This window comes from Oncorhynchus tshawytscha, linkage group LG25, assembly GCF_018296145.1.
Source record: "Oncorhynchus tshawytscha isolate Ot180627B linkage group LG25, Otsh_v2.0, whole genome shotgun sequence".
NCBI classification, from domain to species: Eukaryota; Metazoa; Chordata; class Actinopteri; order Salmoniformes; family Salmonidae; genus Oncorhynchus; species Oncorhynchus tshawytscha.
The window spans coordinates 23029008-23050685 of NC_056453.1; the positions used below are offsets into that span (position 1 = coordinate 23029008).

The following is a 21678-nucleotide window of genomic DNA, read 5'->3' on the forward strand; positions in this document are numbered from 1 at the left end:
AGGCAAGCGTTCAACCACCAGTGAATTTTAAATCTCGAGCCCCTCCTTTTAGAACGTAGTTAGCCTAGCAGCTACATTGCTAGCCATATTTCCCGTTTAGATAAACCTGTGAAGGCTGAAATGTTTCGGCGTTCTTGTCTCCAGGTCAATCACGGAACCGTATATAAACACCACATTTATTGTTTTACAACTGAAAAGGCCAGCTAGCTAGCATTGTAACTAGCCACTAGCACAATGCTCATCGCCGTAGCATGTTTCGGCAGTATTAACTACGTTTCACCGTTACCATGGCGTTTGTGGTTACCATGCACTCACACCTCCTTTAGACAGTCTTTGCTTGTTAATAAGAAATACATTGTTTACTTTCGGAACACTTGTTTACAAAAACACGGTAAGAAAGTTTGAAATTATTTTCTGATCTCCTTTTGAATTGCGTGTTAGAGGCCTATCTCGTTAAAGCCTCAACCAGCCAGACTGCCAGGCAGAGGTGGGAGGGAACAGTTGTCGTAAACGTGCGTGTGTAAAAAGTAATTTCTTTAATGGCTGGTTAGCTAGGTAACATTATTTGTTTGAAACTGCCACTTAAATCCAACGAATACTACTTTTATTTAAGTGCTTAATCGATGTAAATGTGTTTATTTGTGTGATTTTAATAATCTGGGGAAATTGCGTCTCTAATTGGTAGTACTATTTTAGCTAGCTATTAGCTTTCTATTTGGTAATGTTAGTTAGCTTCTTGCACAGGCTGCTGGTTGAATCATAGGGACCTCCAGAGAAAGCTAGCCATTTAGCTAATACATTGGCTAAGTCTCCGCTCTTCGGATTTGGTTGACGTTAGTGGGATCCTTGGGATGTACTCCAAACCTTAATAACCGTAAAGCTGCATTATATAACTTTTGGGTACACTTAACCAAATGTACATAGAAGTGTTAGTAATAGCTCTGTCATTCTCATTGAAAACAAGTTTAAGAAGCGGTTCGATCTTTTCTGTGCGCTATTTCTATGCTTCCCTTAAGTTTCGTTTTTGCCTCTTTTTTACTTTTGGTTTTGTACACAAGTTTCAGCAGAAAATATTTCTAAGCTGTTTAAATAGTACAATTATTCTCGACACCCCTCAAACAGAACTCTGGACCTCGAAGCTTTTCAGTTGTTGCCCTCTAATCAGGGACTGATTTAGACCTGGAACACCAGGTGTGTGCAGTTCATTTAAAGGTAGAACAGAACCAGCAGGCTCTGGACCTCGTAGGGTAAGAGTTAAATACCCCTGTTCTGCTCTGCCTCATTTCAGTTTGTGATAAAACAAGCAAACTTGCAACCAGGAATTGGCTGTGCGATTCTGCACATTGCAGCTTTAAGCCGTATCCCAATAATGGACTAAAGGAGCCTAAAATACTCCTTGGCTTTCAAGGACCTTACTGGTGGACTAAACTCCACTCTGTGGTGAAGGAAGTTTATGATGAACTTCACCAATTGCGTGGAGATGAGACCAGGGCCCGTATTCACAAAGCATCTCTGAAAAGGTCCTAGGAATCCTGTTAACTTCTTGGATATAGGGGGCGCTCTTTTAATTTATGGATAAAAAAACGTGCCCGTTTAAAGCGCAATATTTTGTCACGAAAAGATGCTCGACTATGCATATAATTGGCAGCTTTGGAAAGAAAACACTCTAAGGTTTCCAAAACTGCAAAGATATCTGTGAGTGCCACAGAACTCATGCTACAGGCGAAACCAAGATGATACTTTAACCAGGAAATGGGCAGAATTTTCGAAGCTCTGTTTTCTATTGTCTCCTTATATGGCTGTGAATGCGCCGGGAATGAGCCTGCCCTTTCTATCGTTTCTCCAAGGTGTCTGCAGCATTGTGACGTATTTGTAGGCATATCATTGGAAGATTGGCCATAAGAGACTACATTTACCACGGGTCCGCCCAGTGTCCTTTGTGTAAATTGGTGCGTAATCTACAACGCACCAAACGGAGCAATTTCTCCTAAACAAATCATCTTTCAGGAAAAACGGAGCATTTGCTATCTAACTGAGAGTCTCCTCATTGAAAACATCTGAAGTTCTTCAAAGGTAATGATTTTATTTGAATGATTTTCTGGTTTTTGTGAAAAGGTTGCCTGCTAATGCTAAATGCTACGCTAGGTGCGCTAGCTGTTACACAAATGCTTATTTTGCAATGGTTGAGAAGCATATTTTGAATATCTGAGATGACAGTGTTGTTAACAAAAGGCTAAGCTTGAGAGCTAGCATATTAATTTCATTTCATTTGCGATTTTCATGAATAGTTAACGTTGCGTTATGGTAATGAGCTTGAGGCTGTATTCACGATCCCGGATCCGGGATGGCTCGACGCAACAGGTTTTAAAAGCTATTTTTTAAGACTAAAAAAACTCCCAGCTCAGAGGAGGTTTTAGGATCATGTTAAGACACTGCCCAGGCAGTCTGATCCTGGCATAAAAATCAACTCATGAAAGTTTCTCGGCTGGTAATCACAACAGTTTGAGGGACCGCAAAGGAAAAATAGTTATGACGCTCATTGACATTGTTGAAAATGATGGGGAATAACAAATCGCGAATGCATTGCTAGCAGTGCATGCTTCAGACTTCAGAATTGGCTTCCTATTTCGCAACAAAGCATCCTTCACTCATGCTGCCAAACATACCCTTGTAAAACTGACCATCCTACCAATCCTCGACTTTGGCGATGTCATTTACAAAATAGCCTCCAATACCCTACTCAACAAATTGGATGCAGTCTATCACAGTGCAATCCGTTTTGTCACCAAAGCCCCATATACTACCCACCATTGCGACCTGTACGCTCTCGTTGGCTGGCCCTCGCTTCATACTTGTCGCCAAACCCACTGGCTCCATGTCATCTACAAGACCCTGCTAGGTAAAGTCCCCCCTTATCTCAGCTCGCTGGTCACCATAGCATCTCCCACCTGTAGCACACGCTCCAGCAGGTATATCTCTAGTCACCCCCAAAACCAATTTTCTTTGGCCGCCTCTCCTTCCAGTTCTTTGCTGCCAATGACTGGAACGAACTACAAAAATCTCTGAAACTGGAAACACTTATCTCCCTCACTAGCTTTAAGCACCAACTGTCAGAGCAGCTCACAGATTACTGCACCTGTACATAGCCCACCTATAATTTAGCCCAAACAACTACCTCTTTCCCAACTGTATTTAATTTTTATTTATTTATTTATTTTGCTCCTTTGCACCCCATTATTTTTATTTCTACTTTGCACATTCTTCCACTGCAAAACTACCATTCCAGTGTTTTACTTGCTATATTGTATTTACTTTGCCACCATGGCCTTTTTTGCCTTTACCTCCCTTCTCACCTCATTTGCTCACATTGTATATAGACTTGTTTATACTGTATTATTGACTGTATGTTTGTTTTACTCCATGTGTAACTCTGTGTCGTATCTGTTGAACTGCTTTGCTTTATCTTGGCCAGGTCGCAATTGTAAATGAGAACTTGTTTCAACTTGCCTACCTGGTTAAATAAAGGTAAAATAAAATAAAAAAGACAACCACAGTGAATGTGATTGTCAAATGTTGCAATGGTAAAATATTTTATCAATTTTCACCTGACATGTTCACTTTGCCTACTGTTAAAAATCACTCCTCCATTTCTTGGTTGCTAAAATTCTAATAGTTACCCTAATTTCAGTTTGTGACAAAACAAGCAAGTATAGTTTAGAGAAACAATGTACCAACTAAACAGCTGTGAAATATATTTTCCATAACCAAAAATATTGTGTTTGGAGCTGGTGTACAAAAGGGAAATATAAAAAAAAAAAAGACATGGAAGCACAGAAACCGCGCACATAGAACACATCTACCACTTCTTAGACTAGCTTTCAATGAGAACGACAGATTTATACCACACTATATGAATTTGGTCCGGTCACCCAAAATGTTAAAGCTTTAATTCTTTGATAATACTTTGGCATGCATAATAATTGGAAGGAAAAAAATTGATTACTTGAGTTTGTGGTTAGAAGTATTTAAGCATTTCTGAAATCATTTTCAAAAGCATGTAGGTGTCGATTATTTATTGATATTTCTATTTCATCATTCTTTAAACAACTCCAAAACAATTGCACGTGGTGCAGGAACCACTGACCTACTTTTTCTATTATCAAGACACCTGCTGGTAACTCTGCCCTGAACAGGCAGTTAACCCACTGTTCCTAGGCCATCATTGAAAATAAGAATTTGTTCTTAACTGACTTGCCTAGTTAAAAAAATATATATATAAAAATACAGCCCCAGGCTTTGTGGACTCTTGCTCTGACTACATCGATTTGCCTAAGGTCAATATTTTAAAAATAACATTTGTCTATCTCACACAAGGTCAAAAAAATTAGAACACCTACTCATTCATTATTTGTACTTTTTTCTACATTGTAGAATAATAGTGAAGTCATCAAAACTATGAAATAACACATGGAATCATCTAGTAACAAAAAGTGTTCAAGAATTAAAAATGTTATATTTGATTAAAGCTTTGCACACTTGGCATTATCTCAACCAGCTTCACCTGGAATGCTCTTCCAACAGTCTTGAAGGAGTTCCCACATGCTGAGCACTTGTTGGCTGCTTTTCCTTCACTTTGAGGTCCAACTCATCCTAAACCATCTCAACTGGGTTGTGGTCGGGTGATTGTGGAGGCCAGGTCATCTGATGCAGCACTCCATCACTCTCCTGGGTAAAATAGCCCTTACACAGCCTGGAGGTGTGTTTTGGGTCATTGTCCTGTTGAAAAATAAATTATAGTCCCACTAAGCGCAAACTAGATGGGATGGCGTATCGCTGCAGAATGCTGTGGTAGCCATGCTGGTTAAGTCTGCCTTTTAATTCTAAATAAATGACTGACAGTGTCACCAGCAAAGCACCATCACACTTCCTCCTCCATGCTTCACGGTGGGAACCACACATGCATAGATCATCCGTTCACCTACTCTGCATCTCACAAAAACACGGCAGGTGGAACCAAAATCCAATTTGGACTCATCAGAACAAAGTACAGATTTCCACTGGTCTGATGTCCATTGCTTGTGTTTCTTGGCCCAAGCAAGCCTCTTCTTCTTATTGGTGACCTTTCGTAGTGCTTTCTTTGCAGCAATTCGACCATGAAGGCCTGATTCACGCAGTCTCCCCTGAATAGTTGATGTTTATCTGTTACTTGAACTCTGAAGCATTTATTTGGGCTGCAATTTCTGAGGCTGGTAACAAAAATGAACTTATTCTCTGCAGCAGAGGTAACACTCTGGGTCTTCCTTTCCTTTGGCGGTCCTCATGAGAGCCAGTTTAATCATAGCACTTGAAAAAACTTTCAAAGTTCTTGGATTGTTCTGTATTGACTGACCTTCATGTCTTTAAAGTAATGATGGACTGTCATTTCTCTTTGCTTATTTGAGCTGCCATAATATGGACTTGGTCTTTTCCCAAATAGGGCTATCTTCTGTATACCACCCCTACCTTGTCACAACACAACTGATTGGCTCAAATGCATTAAAAAGGAAATAAATTCCACATTCACTTTTAACAAGGCACACCTGTTAATTGAAATGCATTCCAGGTGACTACCTCATGAAGACTGTGCAAAGATGTCATCAAGGCAAAGAGTAAAAATAAAGAAAAACCCTGGAATGAGTAGGTGTCAACTTTTGACTGGTACTGTGTCAATATATACACTACTGTTCAAAAGTTTGGGGTCACTTAGAAATGTCCTTGTTTTTCTATGAAAACATACATGAAATGAGTTGCAAAATGAATAGGCAATATATAGTCAATATTTTGACAAGGTTATAAATAATGAATTTTAATTTAAATAATTGTGTCCTTTAAACTTTGCTCCCGTCAAAAGAATCCTCCATTTGCAGTAATTATAGTCTTGCAGACCTTTTGTTGATGTAATCGGAAGAGATTTCACCTCCCACGAGTTGGATTGGCTTGATGGGCACTTCTTACGTACCATGTGGTCAAGCTGCTCCCACAACCGCTTAATAGGGTTGAGATCCGGTGACTGTGCTGGCCACTCCATTATAGACAGAATACCATCTGACTGCTTAGTTTGGAGCTGAGCTTTGGGTCATTGTCCTGTTATAGGAGGAAATTGGCTCCAATTAAGCGCCATCCACAGGGTATGGTCTTCATGATCCCTTTTACCCTGTACAAATCTCACACGTTACCACTACCAAAGCATCCCCCAGGACCGCCACATTGCCTCCACCATGCTTGACAGATGGTGTCAAGTACTCCTCCAGCATCATTTCATTTTTTCTTTCTTTGTGATCTGAACACCTCAAACTTAGATTTGTCTGTCCATTCCACTTTTTTCCAATCTTCCTCTGTCCAGTGTCTTCTTTTGTCCATCTTAATCTTTTATTTTTTGTCCAGTCTGAGATGGCTTTTTCTTTGCAACTCTGCCTAGAAGGCCAGCATCCCGGAGTCACCTCATCACTGTTGACGTTGAGACCGGTGTTTTGCAGGTACTATTTATTTAAGCTGCCAGTTGAGGTGTCGGTTTCTCAAACTAGACACTAATGTACTTGTCCTCTTGCTCAGTTGGGCACCGGGGGCCTCCCACTCCTCTTTCTATTCTGGTTAGAGACAGTTTGTGTTTTTCTGTGAAGGGAGTAGTACACAGCGTTGTATGAGATCTTCAATTTCTTGGCAACTTCTCGCATGGAATAGCCTTCATTTCTCAGAACGAGAATAGACTGACGAGTTTCAGGAATTTTTTTTATTTGTTTCTGGCCATTTTGAACCTGTAATCAAACCCATAAATGTGTCTTCCACATTTAACTCAACCCCTCTGAATCAGAGAGGTGCGGGGGGCTGCCTTGTGGGTCAACTGCCTTGCGCAGGGGCAGAACTACAGATTTTTACCTTGTCAGCTCGGGGATTTGATCCAGCAACCTTTCGATTGCTGTCCCAAAGCTCTAACTGCTAGGCTACCTGCCTAGTTCACTCAAGAAAAATCTTCAAACTGTAAGCAGTGCCTTCAACCTGGTTATCAGTCAACCCTGTCAGGGTATTTACAAATAGCACAGGAATAAAATCGCTTGACATATTTAAGAAATTGCTTATTCCAATTACTAATAAGCAAGCACCCATTAAGAAAATGACTAAAAATGGTTAAGTCCCCGTGGATTCATGAGGAATTGAAAAAATGTTATGGTTGAGAGGGGGTCGAGGCAAAAGGAATTACAAATAAGTCTGGCTGCACAGATGACTGGCAAACGTGTACTGTATATTGAGAAGTCGTGATTAAACTAAACATACAAAAATACATTCTAGAAAGAATAATTTTGTGTAAAATGGTGAACTCGGCTCCATCCGTCATTGAATCAGATGGCTCATTCATCACAAAACCCATTGATATTGCCAACTACTTTAATGGTTTTTTCATTGGCAGGATTAGCAAACTTTGGCATGACATGTCAACAACAAACACTGAATCTACACATTAGAAGTCGACCGATTTGATTTATCATCAAATCACAGCCTACTTCGCCAAACGGGGGATGATTGAAAAAAAAAAAAAAAAAGTCATTTGTGAAAAAAGGACAATCGTTGCATGAATGTACCTAACCATAAACATCAATGCCTTTCTTAAGGTTGCCGCCAGTTAGATGAAATACGGAACAGTTCCGTATTTTAGTGAAAGAATAAACATTTCTGTTTTCGAAATGATAGTTTCCAGATTTTACCATATTAATGACCAATGGCTTGTATTTCTGTTGTGTTTATTATAATTAAGTCTATGGTTTTATGGAGCAGTCCGACTGAGCGGTGGTAGGCATCAGCAGGCTCGTAAGCATTCATTCAAACTTTACTGCATTTGCCAGCAGCTCTTAGCAATGCTTGCTTCACAGCGTGGTTTATGACTTCAAGTTTATCAACTCCCGAGATTAGGTGGGCAATACTAAAGTGCATATTAGAACATCCAATAGTCAAAGGTATATGAAATACAAATGGTATGGAGAGAAATAGTCGACGAGTCATAATTCCTATAACTACAACCAAAAACTTCTTAACTGGGAATTTTGAAGAACTGTTTCATGTTGTTGCATGTTTCATTATTTGAGACTAATTAGACTATGTATTATATTAAGTTTTAAAAAAGTGTTAATTGTTCATTCAGTATTGTTGTAATTGTCATTATTTTATTTATTATATATATATATATATATATGTGTGTTTTTAATCGGTATCTGCTTCTTTTGGTCCTCCAATAATCGGTATCGGCGTTGAAAAATCATAATCGGTCAACCTCTATGACACATCCCTTTTAAAACGGACAGTTATGAAAGACAAGCTTTGTAATTTTGAATTCTGTAAATTGAGTGTGGAAGTGATGATGGCTTTACATCTTCTGCTATATCATGGAGCGAGTTACCTGTCCAACAGAACACAGTGTGTTCTTAAACATTTTTCCCTATTTTTCTCGCCAATTTCATGATCTCATTTTGGTAGTTAGTCCTGTCCCATCTCTGCATTCCCGTACTGAATCGGGAGAGCCGAAGGTCGAGAGCCGTGCGTCCTCCGAAGCACAACAATGCCAAGCCACACTGCTTGTTTAACTCGAAAGCCAGCATCACTGTTTCGGAGGAAATACCGTACAACAGGCGATCGTGTGCATGTGCCTTGCCCGCCACAGGAGTCGCTAGAGCGTGATGGGATAAGGACATCCTGGCCGGTCAAACCCAGGTGTGTAGTGATGTCTCAAGCACTGCGATGCAGTGCCTTGGACCGCTGCGCCTCTCGGGAGGCCCCACAGAGGGTGTTCTGTGGGGCCTCGTCTTGTCATGTCCCATGTCTGTATCTTTTTTTTTTCTTCGTATATATTTTTAACCTCAATTTCGACATACACTCCTGCCACCCGCCTCACCCAATGTGGTATAGATCTGCTATTTTCTATACTTTATAACTGGAACCCCCAACAGAAGCTAGCCAGATAGCCACTGCTAGCGGTCATCAGCTAACCTCAGCCCGGTCAACTCCTGCCAGTCTGCACATCTACCACATCTCCGGATTCCTACCAAAAGCTCTGAACCTTGTCACCTGGATTATCTCAGCTAGCTAGCTGCTATCCGAGTGGCTACTCCTGGCTAACGTCTCTGTCCTGAAACAAGCACCAGTTAGCCTGGATGCCCTGCTAGGCCCATCTCTGTTTGCTGAAGAGGTCCATCAGCCACTTACTGGGCTACAATACCTATTTTGCCAGTGGGCCTGGACCCCTTTTACTGCCAACACGGAGCCCTGTCGATCCATCACGACTGGTCTACTGACCTAATCTGCCCGAGGGGGTATCAACAGACTCCTCTGTCGCGACATCCCCTGAAGGCCCATCTGCTAGCCCCGGCCTGCTAGCTGTCTGAATTGCCTTGTCTCCAGCTCGCCTAGCTACTCACTGGACCCCATGATCACTCGGCTACACATGCCTCTTCCTAATGTCAATGTGCCTTGTCCATTGCTATTTTGGTTACTGATTGTCTTATTTAACTGTAGAGCCTCCAGCCCTGCTCAAAATGCCTTAGCTAGCCCTTTTGTTCCACCTCCCACACATGCGGTGACCTCACCTGGTTTAAATGGTGTCTCTAGAGACAGTACCTCATCGTCACTCAATGCCTAGGTTTACCTCCACTGTATTCACATCCTACCATACCCTTGTTTGTACATTATGCCTTGAATATATTCTTCCACGCCCTGAAACCTGCTCCTTTTACTCTTTGTTCCGAACGCACTAGACAACCAGTTCTTATAGCCTATAGCTGTACCCTTATCCTACTCCTCTGTTCCTCTGATGTGGAGGTTAATCCAGGCCCTGCCTGGCCTCGCTCCACTCCCATTCCCCAGGCGCTCTCATTTGTTGACTTCTGTAACCGTAAAAGCCTTGGTTTCATGCATGTTAACATTAGAAGCCTCCTCCCTAAGTTTCTTTTATTCACTGCTTCAGCACACTCTGCCAACCTGGATGTCCTAGCCGTGTCTGAATCCTGGTTTAGGAAGGCCACCAATAATCCTGGAATTTCCATCCCTAACTATAACGTTTTCTGACAAGATAGAACTGCCAAAGGGTGTGGAGTTTCAATATACTGCAGAGATTGACAGAACTCTGCTGGTTTACTGTCCAGGTCTGTGTCCAAACATTTCGAGCTTCTACTTTTAAAAATCCACCTTTCCAGAAACAAGTCTCTCACCGTTGCCTCTTGTTATAGATCACCTTCAGCCCCCAGCTGTGCCCTGGACACCATATGTGAATTGATTGCCCCCCCATCTATCTTCTGAGCTCGTGCTACTAGGTGACCTAAACTGGGACATGCTTAACACCCTGGCCACCCTACAAACTAAGCTTGATGCCCTCAATCTCACACAAGTTATCAATGAACCTACCAGGTACAACCCCCAAATCCGTAAACACGGGCACCCTCATAGATATCGTCCTGACCAATTTGCCCTCTAAATACACCTCTGCTGTCTTCAACCAGGATCTCAGCGATCATTGCATGTGTCCGTAATGGGTCTGCGGTCAAACGACCACCCCTCATCACTGTCAAATGCTCCCTAAAACACTTCTGCGAGCAGGCCTTTCTAATCGACCTGGCCCAGGTATCCTGGAAGGATATTGACCTCATTCCGTCAGTAGAGGATGCATTGTTCTTCTTTAAAAGTGCATTCCTCACCATTTTAAATAAGCATGCCCCATTCAAAAACGTAGAACCAGGAACAGATATAGCCCTTGGTTCACTCCAGACCTGAATGCCCTTGACCAGCACAAAAACGTCCTGTGGCGTACTGCATTAGCATCGAATAGCCCCTGTGATATGCAACTTTTCAGGGAAGTTAGGAACCAATATTCACAGGCAGTTGGGAAAGCAAAGGCTAGCTTTTTCAAACAGAAATTTGCATCCTGTAGCACAAACTCCAAAAAGTTGTGGGACGCTGTAAAGTCCATGGAGAATAAGAGCAGCACCTCCCAGCTGTCCACTGCACTGAGGCTAGGAAACACTGTCACCACCGATAAATCCACTATAATTGAGAATTTCAATAAGCATTTATATACGGCTGGCCATGCTTTTCACCAGGCTACCCCTACCCCGGTCAACAGCTCTGCACCCCCCGCCCAAAGCAACTTGCCCAAGCCTCCCCATTTCTCCTTCACCCAAATCCAGATAGCTGATGTTCTGAAACCGCTGCGAAATCTGGACCCCTACAAGTCAGCTGGGCTAGACGATCGACCGATTATGATTTTTCAACGACGATACCGTTTTTTGGGGACGACGACGACCAAAAAAAAGCCCATACCGATTTTTAAAATGTATTTGTAATAATGACAAAACAATACATCAATAAAATCATTTTAGCCTCAAATAAATAATGAAACATGTTCATTTTGGTTTAAATAATGCAAAAACAAAGTGTTGGAGAAGAAAGTAAAAGTGCAATATGTGCAATGTAAGAAAGCTAACGTTTAAGTTCCTTGCTCAGAACATGAGAACATATGAAAGCTGGGGGTTCCTTTTAACATGAGTCTTCAATATTCCCAGGTAAAAGGTTTTGGGTTGTAGTTATAATAGGAATTATAGGACTATTTCTCCCTATACCATTTGTATTTAATATACCTTTGACTATTGAATGTTCTTTATAGGCACTTTAGTATTGCCAGTGTAACAGTATAGCTTCCTTACCTCTCCTTGCTCCTAACTGGGCTCGAACCAGGAACACAACAACGACAGCCACCCTCGAAGCAGTGTTGCCATGCAGAGCAAGGGGAACAACTACTCCAAGTCTCAGAGCGAGTGGCGTTTGAAACGCTATTAGCACACACCCCGCTAACTAGCTAGCCATTTCACATCTTTACACCAGCCTAATCTCGGGAGTTGATAGGCTTGAAGTCATAAACAGCAGAGCTGCTGGCAAAATGCACGAAAGTGCCGTTTGAATGAATGCTTAGGCACCAGCAGGCTCATATCATCACTCAAACTGCTCTATGAAGTCCTAGACTTGATTATAACATAATTACACACAGAAATGTGAGCCTTAGGTCATTAATATGGTAGAATCCGGAAACTTATCTCGAAAACAAGACGTTTATTCTTTCAGTGAAATACGGGACCGTTACGTATTTTATCTAATGAGTGGCATCCATCAGTCTACATATTCCTGTTACATTGCACAACCTTCAATGTTATGTCACGATTACGTAAAATTCTGGCAAATTAGTTCGCAATGAGCCAGGCGGCCCAAACTGTTGCGTATACCCTGACTCTGCGTGCAATGAACGCAAGAGAAGTGACGCAATTTCACCTGGTTAATATTGCCTGCTAACCTGGATTTCATTTAGCTAAATATGCAGGTTTAAAAATATATACTTCTGTGTATTGATTTTAAGAAAGGTATTGGTGATTATGGTTAGGTACACGTTGGAGCAACGACAGTCCTTTTTCACGAATGAGCACTGCATTGATTATATGCAACGCAGGACACGCTAGATAAACTAGTAATATCATCAACCATGTGTAGTTATAACTAGTGATTATGATTTAAGTTTAATGCTAGCTAGCAACTTACCCTGGCTTCTTACTGCATTCGCGTAACAGGCCGGCTCCTCGTGAGGCAGGTGGTTAGAGCATTGGACTAGTTAACCGTAAGGTTGCAAGATTGAATCCCTGACCTGACGAGGTAAAAATCTGTTGTTCTCCCCCTGAACAAGGCAGTTAACCCACCGTTCCTAGGCCATCATTGAAAATAAGAACGTGTTCTTAACTGACTTGCTTAGTTAAATAAAGATGAAATAAATGTGTGTTAAAAAAAAGATAATAAAATCGGTGTCCAAAATTACCAATTTCCGATTATGAAAACTTGAAGTTCGGCCCTAATTAATCGGCTATTCCGATTAAGTCGACCTCTAATCTGGACCCTCTCTTTCTAAAATTATTGTTGCAACCCCTATTACTAGCCTGTTCAACCTCTTTCATATCGTCTGAGATCTCCAAAGATAGGAAAGCTGCAGCGGTCATCCCCTTCTTCAGAGGGGGAGACACTCTAGACCCAAACTGTTAGACCTATATCTATCCTACCCTGCCTTTCGAAGGTGTTCGAAAGCCAAGTTAACAAACAGATCACCGACCATTTGGAATCCCACCGTACTTTCTCCGCTATGCAATCTGGTTTCAGAGCTGGTCATGGGTGCACCTCAGCCACACTCAAGGTCCTAAAAGTTATCATAACTGCCATTGATAAAAAACAATACTGTGCAGCTGTATTCATCGACATGGCCAAGGCTTTCGACTCTGTCAATCACCACATTCTTATTGGCGGACTCAACAGCCTTAATTTCTCAAATGACTGCATTGCCTGGTTCACCAACTACTTCTCTGATAGAGTTCAGTGTGTCAAATCGGAGGGCCTGTTGTCTGGACCTCTGGCAGTCTCTATGGGGTGCCACAGGGTTCAATTCTCAGGCCGACTCTTTTCTCTGTATACATCAATGATGTCGCTTTTGCTGCTGGTGATTCTCTGATCCACCTCTACGCAGACGACACCATTCTGTATACCTCTGGCCCTTATTTGGACACTGTGTTAACAACCCTCCAGGCAAGCTTCAATGCCATACAACTCTCCTTCCATGGCCTCCAACTGCTCTTAAATGCAGTAAAACTAAATGCATGCTCTTCAACCGATCGCTGTCCGCACCTGCCCGCACCTGCCCGCCTGTCTAGCATCACTATTCTGGACGGTTCTGACTTAGAATATGTGGACAACTACAAATACCTAGGTGTCTGGTTAGACTGAAAAACTCTCCTTCCAGACTCTCCTTCCAGACTCTCATTAAGTATCTCCAATCCAAAATTAAATCTAAAATCGGCTTCCTATTTCGTGACAAAGCATCCTTCATTCATGCCAAACATACCCTCGTGAAACTGACTATCCTACCGATCCTTTACTTCGGTAATGTCATTTATAAAATCGCCTCCAACACTCTACTGAGAAGATTGAATGCGGTCTATCACAGTGCCATCCGTTTTGTCACCAAAGCCCCATATACTCGCTCATATTCGTCGCCAAACACACTGGCTCCAGGTCATCTATAAGTCTTTGCTAGGTAAAGCCCCGCCTTATCTCAGCTCACTGGTCACCATACCAGCACCCACCTGCAGCACGCGCTCCAGCAGGTATATTAAACTGGTCACCCCCAAAGTCAATTCTTACATTGGTCGCCTTTCCTTCCAGTTCTCTGCTGCCAATGACTGGAACGAATTGCAAAAATCACAGAAGCTGGAGACTCCTATCTCCCTCACTAACTGTCAGAGCAGCTTACAGATCTTTGCACCTGTACATAGCCCATCTGTACATAGCCCATCCAACTACCTCATACCCATATTTTTGTTTTGCTTCTTTGCACCCCAGTATCCCTACTTGCACATTCATCTTCTGCACATCTATCACTCCAGTGTTTAATTGCTATATTGTAATTACTTCACCACTATGACCTATTTATTGCCTTACCTCCCTAATCTTACTTAATTTGCACACACCTTATATAGACTTTTCTATTGTGTTATTGACTGTACGTTTAGTTTATTCCATGTGTAACTCTGTGTTTCTGTCACTTTGCTTTATCTCGGCCAGGTCGCAGTTGTAAATGAGAACTTGTTCTCAACTGGCCTACCTGGTTGGTGAAATAAAAATAATAATATGGAAGCCTCCAACATAATCAAGGTAGTCGGGCAGTTCTAGGCCCCTTAAAAACTTCTTATGGCTGCAGGGGCACTATTGAGTAGCTTGGATGAAAGGTGCCCAGAGTAAATGGCCTGCCCCTCATTCGCTAATGTAGTAGTAGTAGTAGTAGTATGGTTATAGTTGACTCCAATGTGGCGGCTATGTGACTTATTCTGAGCGCAGTCTCAGGTTATTGCATGGTTTTATTTTTCCGTAAAGTTTTTTTGAAATCTGACACAGCGGTTGCATTAAGGAGAGGTATATCTATAGTTCCATGTGTATAACTTGTATTATCATCTACATTTATGATGAGTATTTCTGTTGAATCGATATGGCTATGCAAAATCACTGGATGTTTTTGGAACTAGTGAATGTAACGCACCAATGTAAACTCAGATTTTTTTTTATGAACTTTTTCAAACACAACATACATGTATTGTGTAACATTAAGTCCTATGAGTGTCATCTGATGAAGATTATCAAAGGTTAGTGATTCATTTTATCTCTCTCTGTGCTTTTTTTTCTCTCTCTTGGCTGGAAGAATTGGCTGTGTGTTTCTGTGAGTTGTTGGTGACCTAACATAATCGTTTGTGGTGCTTTCCCCGTAAATCCTATTTGAAATCGGACACTGTGGTGGGATTAACAACGAGACTACCTTGAGAAAGATATGATACATGTATGTTTGAGGAATTTGAATTATGAGATTTCTGTTCTTTTGAATTTGGCGCCCTGTACTTTCACTGGTTGTTGTCATATCGCACCCGTTGACGGGATTGCAGCCATAAGAAGTTTTTTTTATTTTTTATTCTCTAATGATCTGGCACTGCGTAAAGCCTGGGTATCTATTTATGCTGGTGACTCAACATTATATACACTACATGACAAAGTATGTGAACACCTGTTCATCAAACATCTCATTCTAAAACCATGGGCATTAATTTGGAGTTGGACCCCCCTCTGCTACTATAACAGTTTTCCACTAGATGTTGGAACATTGCTGTGGGGACTTGCTTCCATTCAGCCACAAGCATTAGTGAGGTCGGGCACTGATGTTGGGCAATTAGGCATGGCTCAGTCATTGTTCCAATACATCCCAAAGGTGTTCGATGTGGTTTTGGTCAGGGCTCTGTGCAGAACAGTCAAGTTCTTCCATACTAAACTCGACAAACCATTTCTGTATGGTTAATGTACACAGAGTTAACATCAATGACATGCATGTCAATCTCTCTTGGCTTAAAGTAGAGGAGTGACTTCATCACTATTTGTCTTTTGTGAGAGGTATTGAAATGTTGAAAGCACCGAGCTGTCTGTTCAAACGACTAGCACACAGGTCCGATGGCAACCCATGTATACCCCACAAGACATGCCACCAGGGGTCTCTTCACAGTTCCCAATTCCAGAACACACTCCGGGAAACGCACAGTACTACACAGAGCCATGATAACTACATGGAACTCTATTCCACATCAAGTAACTCATGCAAGCAGTAAAATCGAATTAACAAAACAACATAAAACTACCTTATGGAACAAAGCACACTGAAGAGAGACACATACTTATACTAGCACTCTATATACACACACACACACATTTTAAAATTGTTGTATGGTGGTATTATACATTTTGTGTTGTAATGATATATTTTGTTTAATATGTAGGTTTTTTTTGTGCCTTAATGTGTTTTCACCCCAGGAAGAGTAGCTGCTGCCTTGGCAATTACATGTTCTGTTTAGAGGCAAATTGTCTCCGTTTACACACAGGTGTTCGGAGACATATCTAATTAGCTCAGGCAATTGACTGTCTTCCTTCTGTTTTCATTAAAACAAGCACTGTAACATGGCAGTGTGGGAACCATATCAAGGTGTATAGTGATTTATCCTTTTTACGATTTCTTGCGGATATGAAAGATGTGTTCCTTTATGCTTCCAAAACCATACTGCAAGCGAAGCGCTGCATGTTGAGAGTAAGCATTGGGGCTCTTAGTATCTTCTGACCGGGTGTGTTTTGCTATCGTCAATAGGCGATAAAGGTAGTTAGTGTCTGAATGTCTTACCATAACCCTTACCGTAACATTTTTACATTTCCATGTCAATGAGGACATCCAGCTGACGTCACCTAAGGATCTCAGATAGCAAGGACCCTTCTTATTTCAGGAAAAGATGGTGGATAAATTGTCTTACTCAGGCCGTTTACAATTGAAAAAAATTATAACAGTTCTGGTCTGCTTATGGGGTGGCTCTCCCATAGGCACCAATACCAAAGATATTGTGCCATTGCGATAGCAGCCAGGTCTGGTTAGTTCATTGACTAACCAGAAAAAATAAGGGAGTGGGATGCCTAGCTTCCTCTTCAGTCTCTGGTTTCATTTTGGTGATTGTTCCTGTATGTCATTACTACTATCTACAATGTTGTTCATTTGACTTCAGTTTTAGCTAGCTAATAACATAATCAATCACTACTACTGACTGGTAGTGTAGTGATATCATTTTGTGTAATTTTTGTAAAGTTTTGTGTGTCAATGTATCTACTAGCTATACCAGTGTGTCCCAGATGCAACTCAAACGCTGACCAAGTCCCTACACCCTATACACTTGTGGTAGTTGTAAAGGTTCTAATTAGTTGCAATATGATGAAACTTCCACCTAACCTCTCAGGACAAGGTGGAGCTATTTCAATATTGTTTGCACTTGTCAAATCTTCTCAGATCTCCACTGGAGCATAGGAGTCCATTTGGGATTTCGCCATTGTCCCTGGAGCAAATGCAGTTAACTTTGTTGTAATAAAATATTACGTTTACTGACTGCAAGTTTGTTGTATCACTAAATCTGACTTTAAAGGGAGCTCTGTGTCGCATGTAAATTCAATGCAAACCATAAGCAGAGCATGGCTTTGGGGCTATTCCACTGTCTGCAGAACTCCTCCTTTTTCCTCAGAGGCTACTTTTGCTTTTAAATCAAATCAAATTTTATTTGTCACATACACATGGTTAGCAGATGTTAATGCGAGTGTAGCGAAATGCTTGTGCTTCTAGTTCCGACAATGCAGTAATAACGAACAAGTAATCTTAACTAACAATTCCAAAAAACTACTGTCTTACACACAGTGTAAGGGGATAAAGAATATGTACATAAGGATATATGAATGAGTGAGTGATGGTACAGAGCAGCATAGGCAAGATACAGTAGATGATATCGAGTACAGTATATACATATGAGATGAGTATGTAAACCAAGTGGCATAGTTAAAGTGGCTAGTGATACATGTATTACATAAGGATGCAGTCGATGATATAGAGTACAGTATATACGTATGCATATGAGATGAATAATGTAGGGTAAGTAACATTATATAAGGTAGCATTGTTTAAAGTGGCTAGTGATATATTTACATAATTTCCCATCAATTCCCATTATTAAAGTGGCTGGAGTTGAGTCAGTGTCATTGACAGTGTGTTGGCAGCAGCCACTCAATGTTAGTGGTGGCTGTTTAACAGTCTGATGGCCTTGAGATAGAAGCTGTTTTTCAGTCTCTCGGTCCCAGCTTTGATGCACCTGTACTGACCTCGCCTTCTGGATGACAGCGGGGTGAACAGGCAGTGGCTCGGGTGGTTGATGTCCTTGATGATCTTTATGGCCTTCCTGTAGCATCGGGTGGTGTAGGTGTCCTGGAGGGCAGGTAGTTTGCCCCCGGTGATGCGTTTATATCCCACGTCCGTGGTGTTGTCTACATGACTTATGACCCATTTACACCACCAGACAGACCACCTGCTGGTAATTTAGTGGGTCAATCCTGTTGCTCTGTGTGATTGGTGCTACCTACGCACTGAAATCCTACCCGGCATATCTAACAATATCAATTGATTTATTTAGGCACTGGAAACCGGTTAGTCACATTGTGACATGATGATATTACAGACAATCCGCTGTTGCTGTGCAGGTTCTAAGAATACGACAACATACAATTCCGTATAGTGCAGTGAATTCGGCACAATTTGCATCTTCAAGTAGGATGGTAGTACTGAACCATTAGATTGTCAGGAAATAATGTGAGTTTGAAATAGGATGCTTTTGGGTGGTTTAGGGGCTGTTTCTGTAAAAGTCTTTCATCCTCTAGCCACAGAGCTAGTCTTCAAGACCAATTTTTGTCACAGACAACGCCGTTCACAGTTCTCCCAACTAAGCATAGGTTAGCTGTAGTATCTAAAGAAACAGCATTATCTAACTTCCTCTGTATTTATTTGTTTTTGTCTAACAGCAATGAACAATGACCATAGTTGACAGATCTTCAGAGAAATCTGACCACGAGTCAGTCGGGTGCAAGCGCTCCGGATCGCTGACCTTCCCCGGCGGCGACGGGAACGGGATGGACGGCGGGTGCTCCAGCTGGGGGGCGGGGGGTCCCTCATCCTCTGACACCCCCAGGGTGAAGACCGGGGGCTGCATGGGCCCAACCCCTGGAGCCACTGTCTACAGCAGCAGTGCTGCCATCACCGCAGACAGGCCCAAGGAGCAAGGTGAGGAGGGTTGATGTGCTCAATTCTGAAGTCTTTTGACGCTAACAGATAGGGATGGCGCGTTTCCATCAAAGGACGCATGAGCACCAATGTGAAGTTCATAGCAGCATATCAAATTGAGTGTCAAATGAAGACCAAGTCTGTTTTTATTTCTACATCTTTCAACCATTTTCCGCCTTAAAAATTAGGCATAAGTAAAGGCTTTGGTTTCTGGATAAACAGATGGAAAAGGGGTCTTAGTTTTTCTGGTAGGTGTTTTCTATCATAAATCCATCAAAACACAATGTTGACAAACTAATGTCAACAATTGTATTTAATAATTGAAATTGTTTACCTTCTGTAAGTTTAAGAAATATTGCCTTGTGGGTTTTTGGAAACAGAATTACATCTTTAAAGGTGCTACACATGAGATTTTTTTTTAAATGGTTGCATTGTAATTTCAGAAAATGTCATATATTTATATATATATGGCACTAATGGTGGAATGCTAGTGTTTCACAGTATTACTTAGCCACCAGTTTTGTGATTGGCTGGGATATCCGCCTATTGATTTCTCCTGCCGGAGTGGCATCTGTTGTCAAACTGGGAAAGCTGTTTTAGTGTTTGCAGAGGTTGCGTGGCCTGTATCCAGTGTGCGCTTTATGCACATGTACAAAACATTAGGAATACCTGCCTAATATTGAGTTTAGAGGTCGACCGATTTAATCGGAGTGACCTATTTTGTTTTAAATTAGGGCCGATTTTCAAGTTTTCATAACAATCGGAAATCTGTATTTTTGGACACCAATTTTGCCTCTTTAAAAAATATATTTTTAACTAGGCACGTCAGTTAAGAACACATTCTTATTTTCAATGACGGCCTAGGAACGGTGGATTAACTGCCTCGTTCAGGTGCAGAACAACAGATTTTCACCTTGTCAGCTCGGGGGATCCAACCTTGCAACCTTACAGTTAACTAGTCCAACGCAATAACGACCAATGCAGTAAGCCAAGGTAAGTTGCTAGCTAGCATTAAACTTATCTTATAAAAACAATCAATCATAATCACTAGTTAACTACACATGGTTGATGATATTACTAGATATTATCTACCGTGTCCTGCGTTGCGTATAATCTGACTGAGCATACTTAGATACTTGTATCTGACTGCGCAGTGGTAGGCAGAAGCAGGTGCGTAAGCATTCATTCAAACAGCACTTTCGTGCTTTTTGCCAGCAGTTCTTCGTTGTGCGTCAAGCATTGCGCTGTTTATGACTTCAAGCCTATCAACTCCCGAGATGAGGCTGGTGTAACCGAAGTGAAATGGCTGGCTAGTTAACGCGAGCTAATAGCGTTTCAAGCGTCACTCGCTCTGAGTCTTGGGGTGGTTGTTTCCCTTGCTCTGCATGGGTAACGCTGCTTTGAGGGTGGCTTTTGTCGTTGTGTTCCTGGTTTGAACCCAGGGAGGAGCGAGGAGAGGGACGGAAGCTATACTGTTACACTGGCAATACTAAAGTGCCTATAAGAACATCCAATAGTCAAAGGTTAATGAAATACAAATGGTAGAGGGAAATAGTCCTATAATAACTACAGCCTAAAACTTCTTACCTGGGAATATTGAAGACTCATGTTAAAAGGAACCACCAGCTTTCATATTTTCTCATGTTTCTCATGCAAGGAACTTCAGCTTTCTTACATCGCACATATTGCACTTTTACTTCTCCAACACTTTGTTTTTGCATTATTTAAACAAAATTGAACATGTTTCATTATTTATTTGAGGCTAAATTGATTTTATTGATGTATTATACTAAGGTAAAATAAGTTCATTCAGTATTGTTGTAATTGTCATTATTACAAATAGTTTTTTTTAAATCGGCTTTTTTGGTCCTCCAGTAATCGGTATCGTCATTGAAAAATCAATCTGTCGACCTGAGTTGCATCCCCCCCTTTACCCTCAGAACATCTTCTATTCATTGGGGCATGGATTCTACACAGTGTCGAATGCGATCCATCTTGACTCCAATATATCCCACAGTTGTCAAGTTGGCTTGGTGTCCTTTGGGTGGTGGACCATTCTTGATACACACGGGAAAACTGTTGAGCATGGAAAAACCCAGCGGCGTTGAAGTTCTTGACACAAACCGGTGCACCTGGCACGTACTACCATATCCCTTTCAAAGGCACTAAAATATTTTGTCCTGCCTAATTACCCTCTGAATGGCACACATACACAATCGTTGTCTCAAGGCTTAAAAATGATTTTTAAACCTATCTGGTATAAGAGTACCACCTTGACAACAGCTAGTGAAATTGCAGGGCGCCGAATTCAAAACAAAAATCCAATAATTAAAATTCCTCAAAAATACAAGTATTATACACAATTTTGAAGATTAACTTCTTGTAAATCCAACCACAGTGTCCGATTTCAA

The 21678-nt window shown here is 41.4% G+C and overlaps 1 protein-coding gene across 4 annotated transcripts in view; it reads left to right on the forward strand.

The window, feature by feature from the left end:
- Window positions 1-21678, forward strand: part of LOC112224459 (ubiquitin carboxyl-terminal hydrolase 42) — a 35381-nt gene that overhangs the window by 330 nt on the left and 13373 nt on the right. For 3 of the 4 annotated variants that reach the window (XM_024388022.2, XM_024388020.2, XM_024388021.2), the window contains exon 2: window positions 19009-19267. In XM_024388022.2, the coding sequence (XP_024243790.1) occupies window positions 19018-19267 (250 nt within the window). In that variant the 5' untranslated portion in view covers window positions 19009-19017. Of the gene's footprint in view, window positions 1-2048; window positions 2074-19008; window positions 19268-21678 lie in introns of those variants that run through there. The other variant, XM_042306139.1, reaches the window with a different exon arrangement.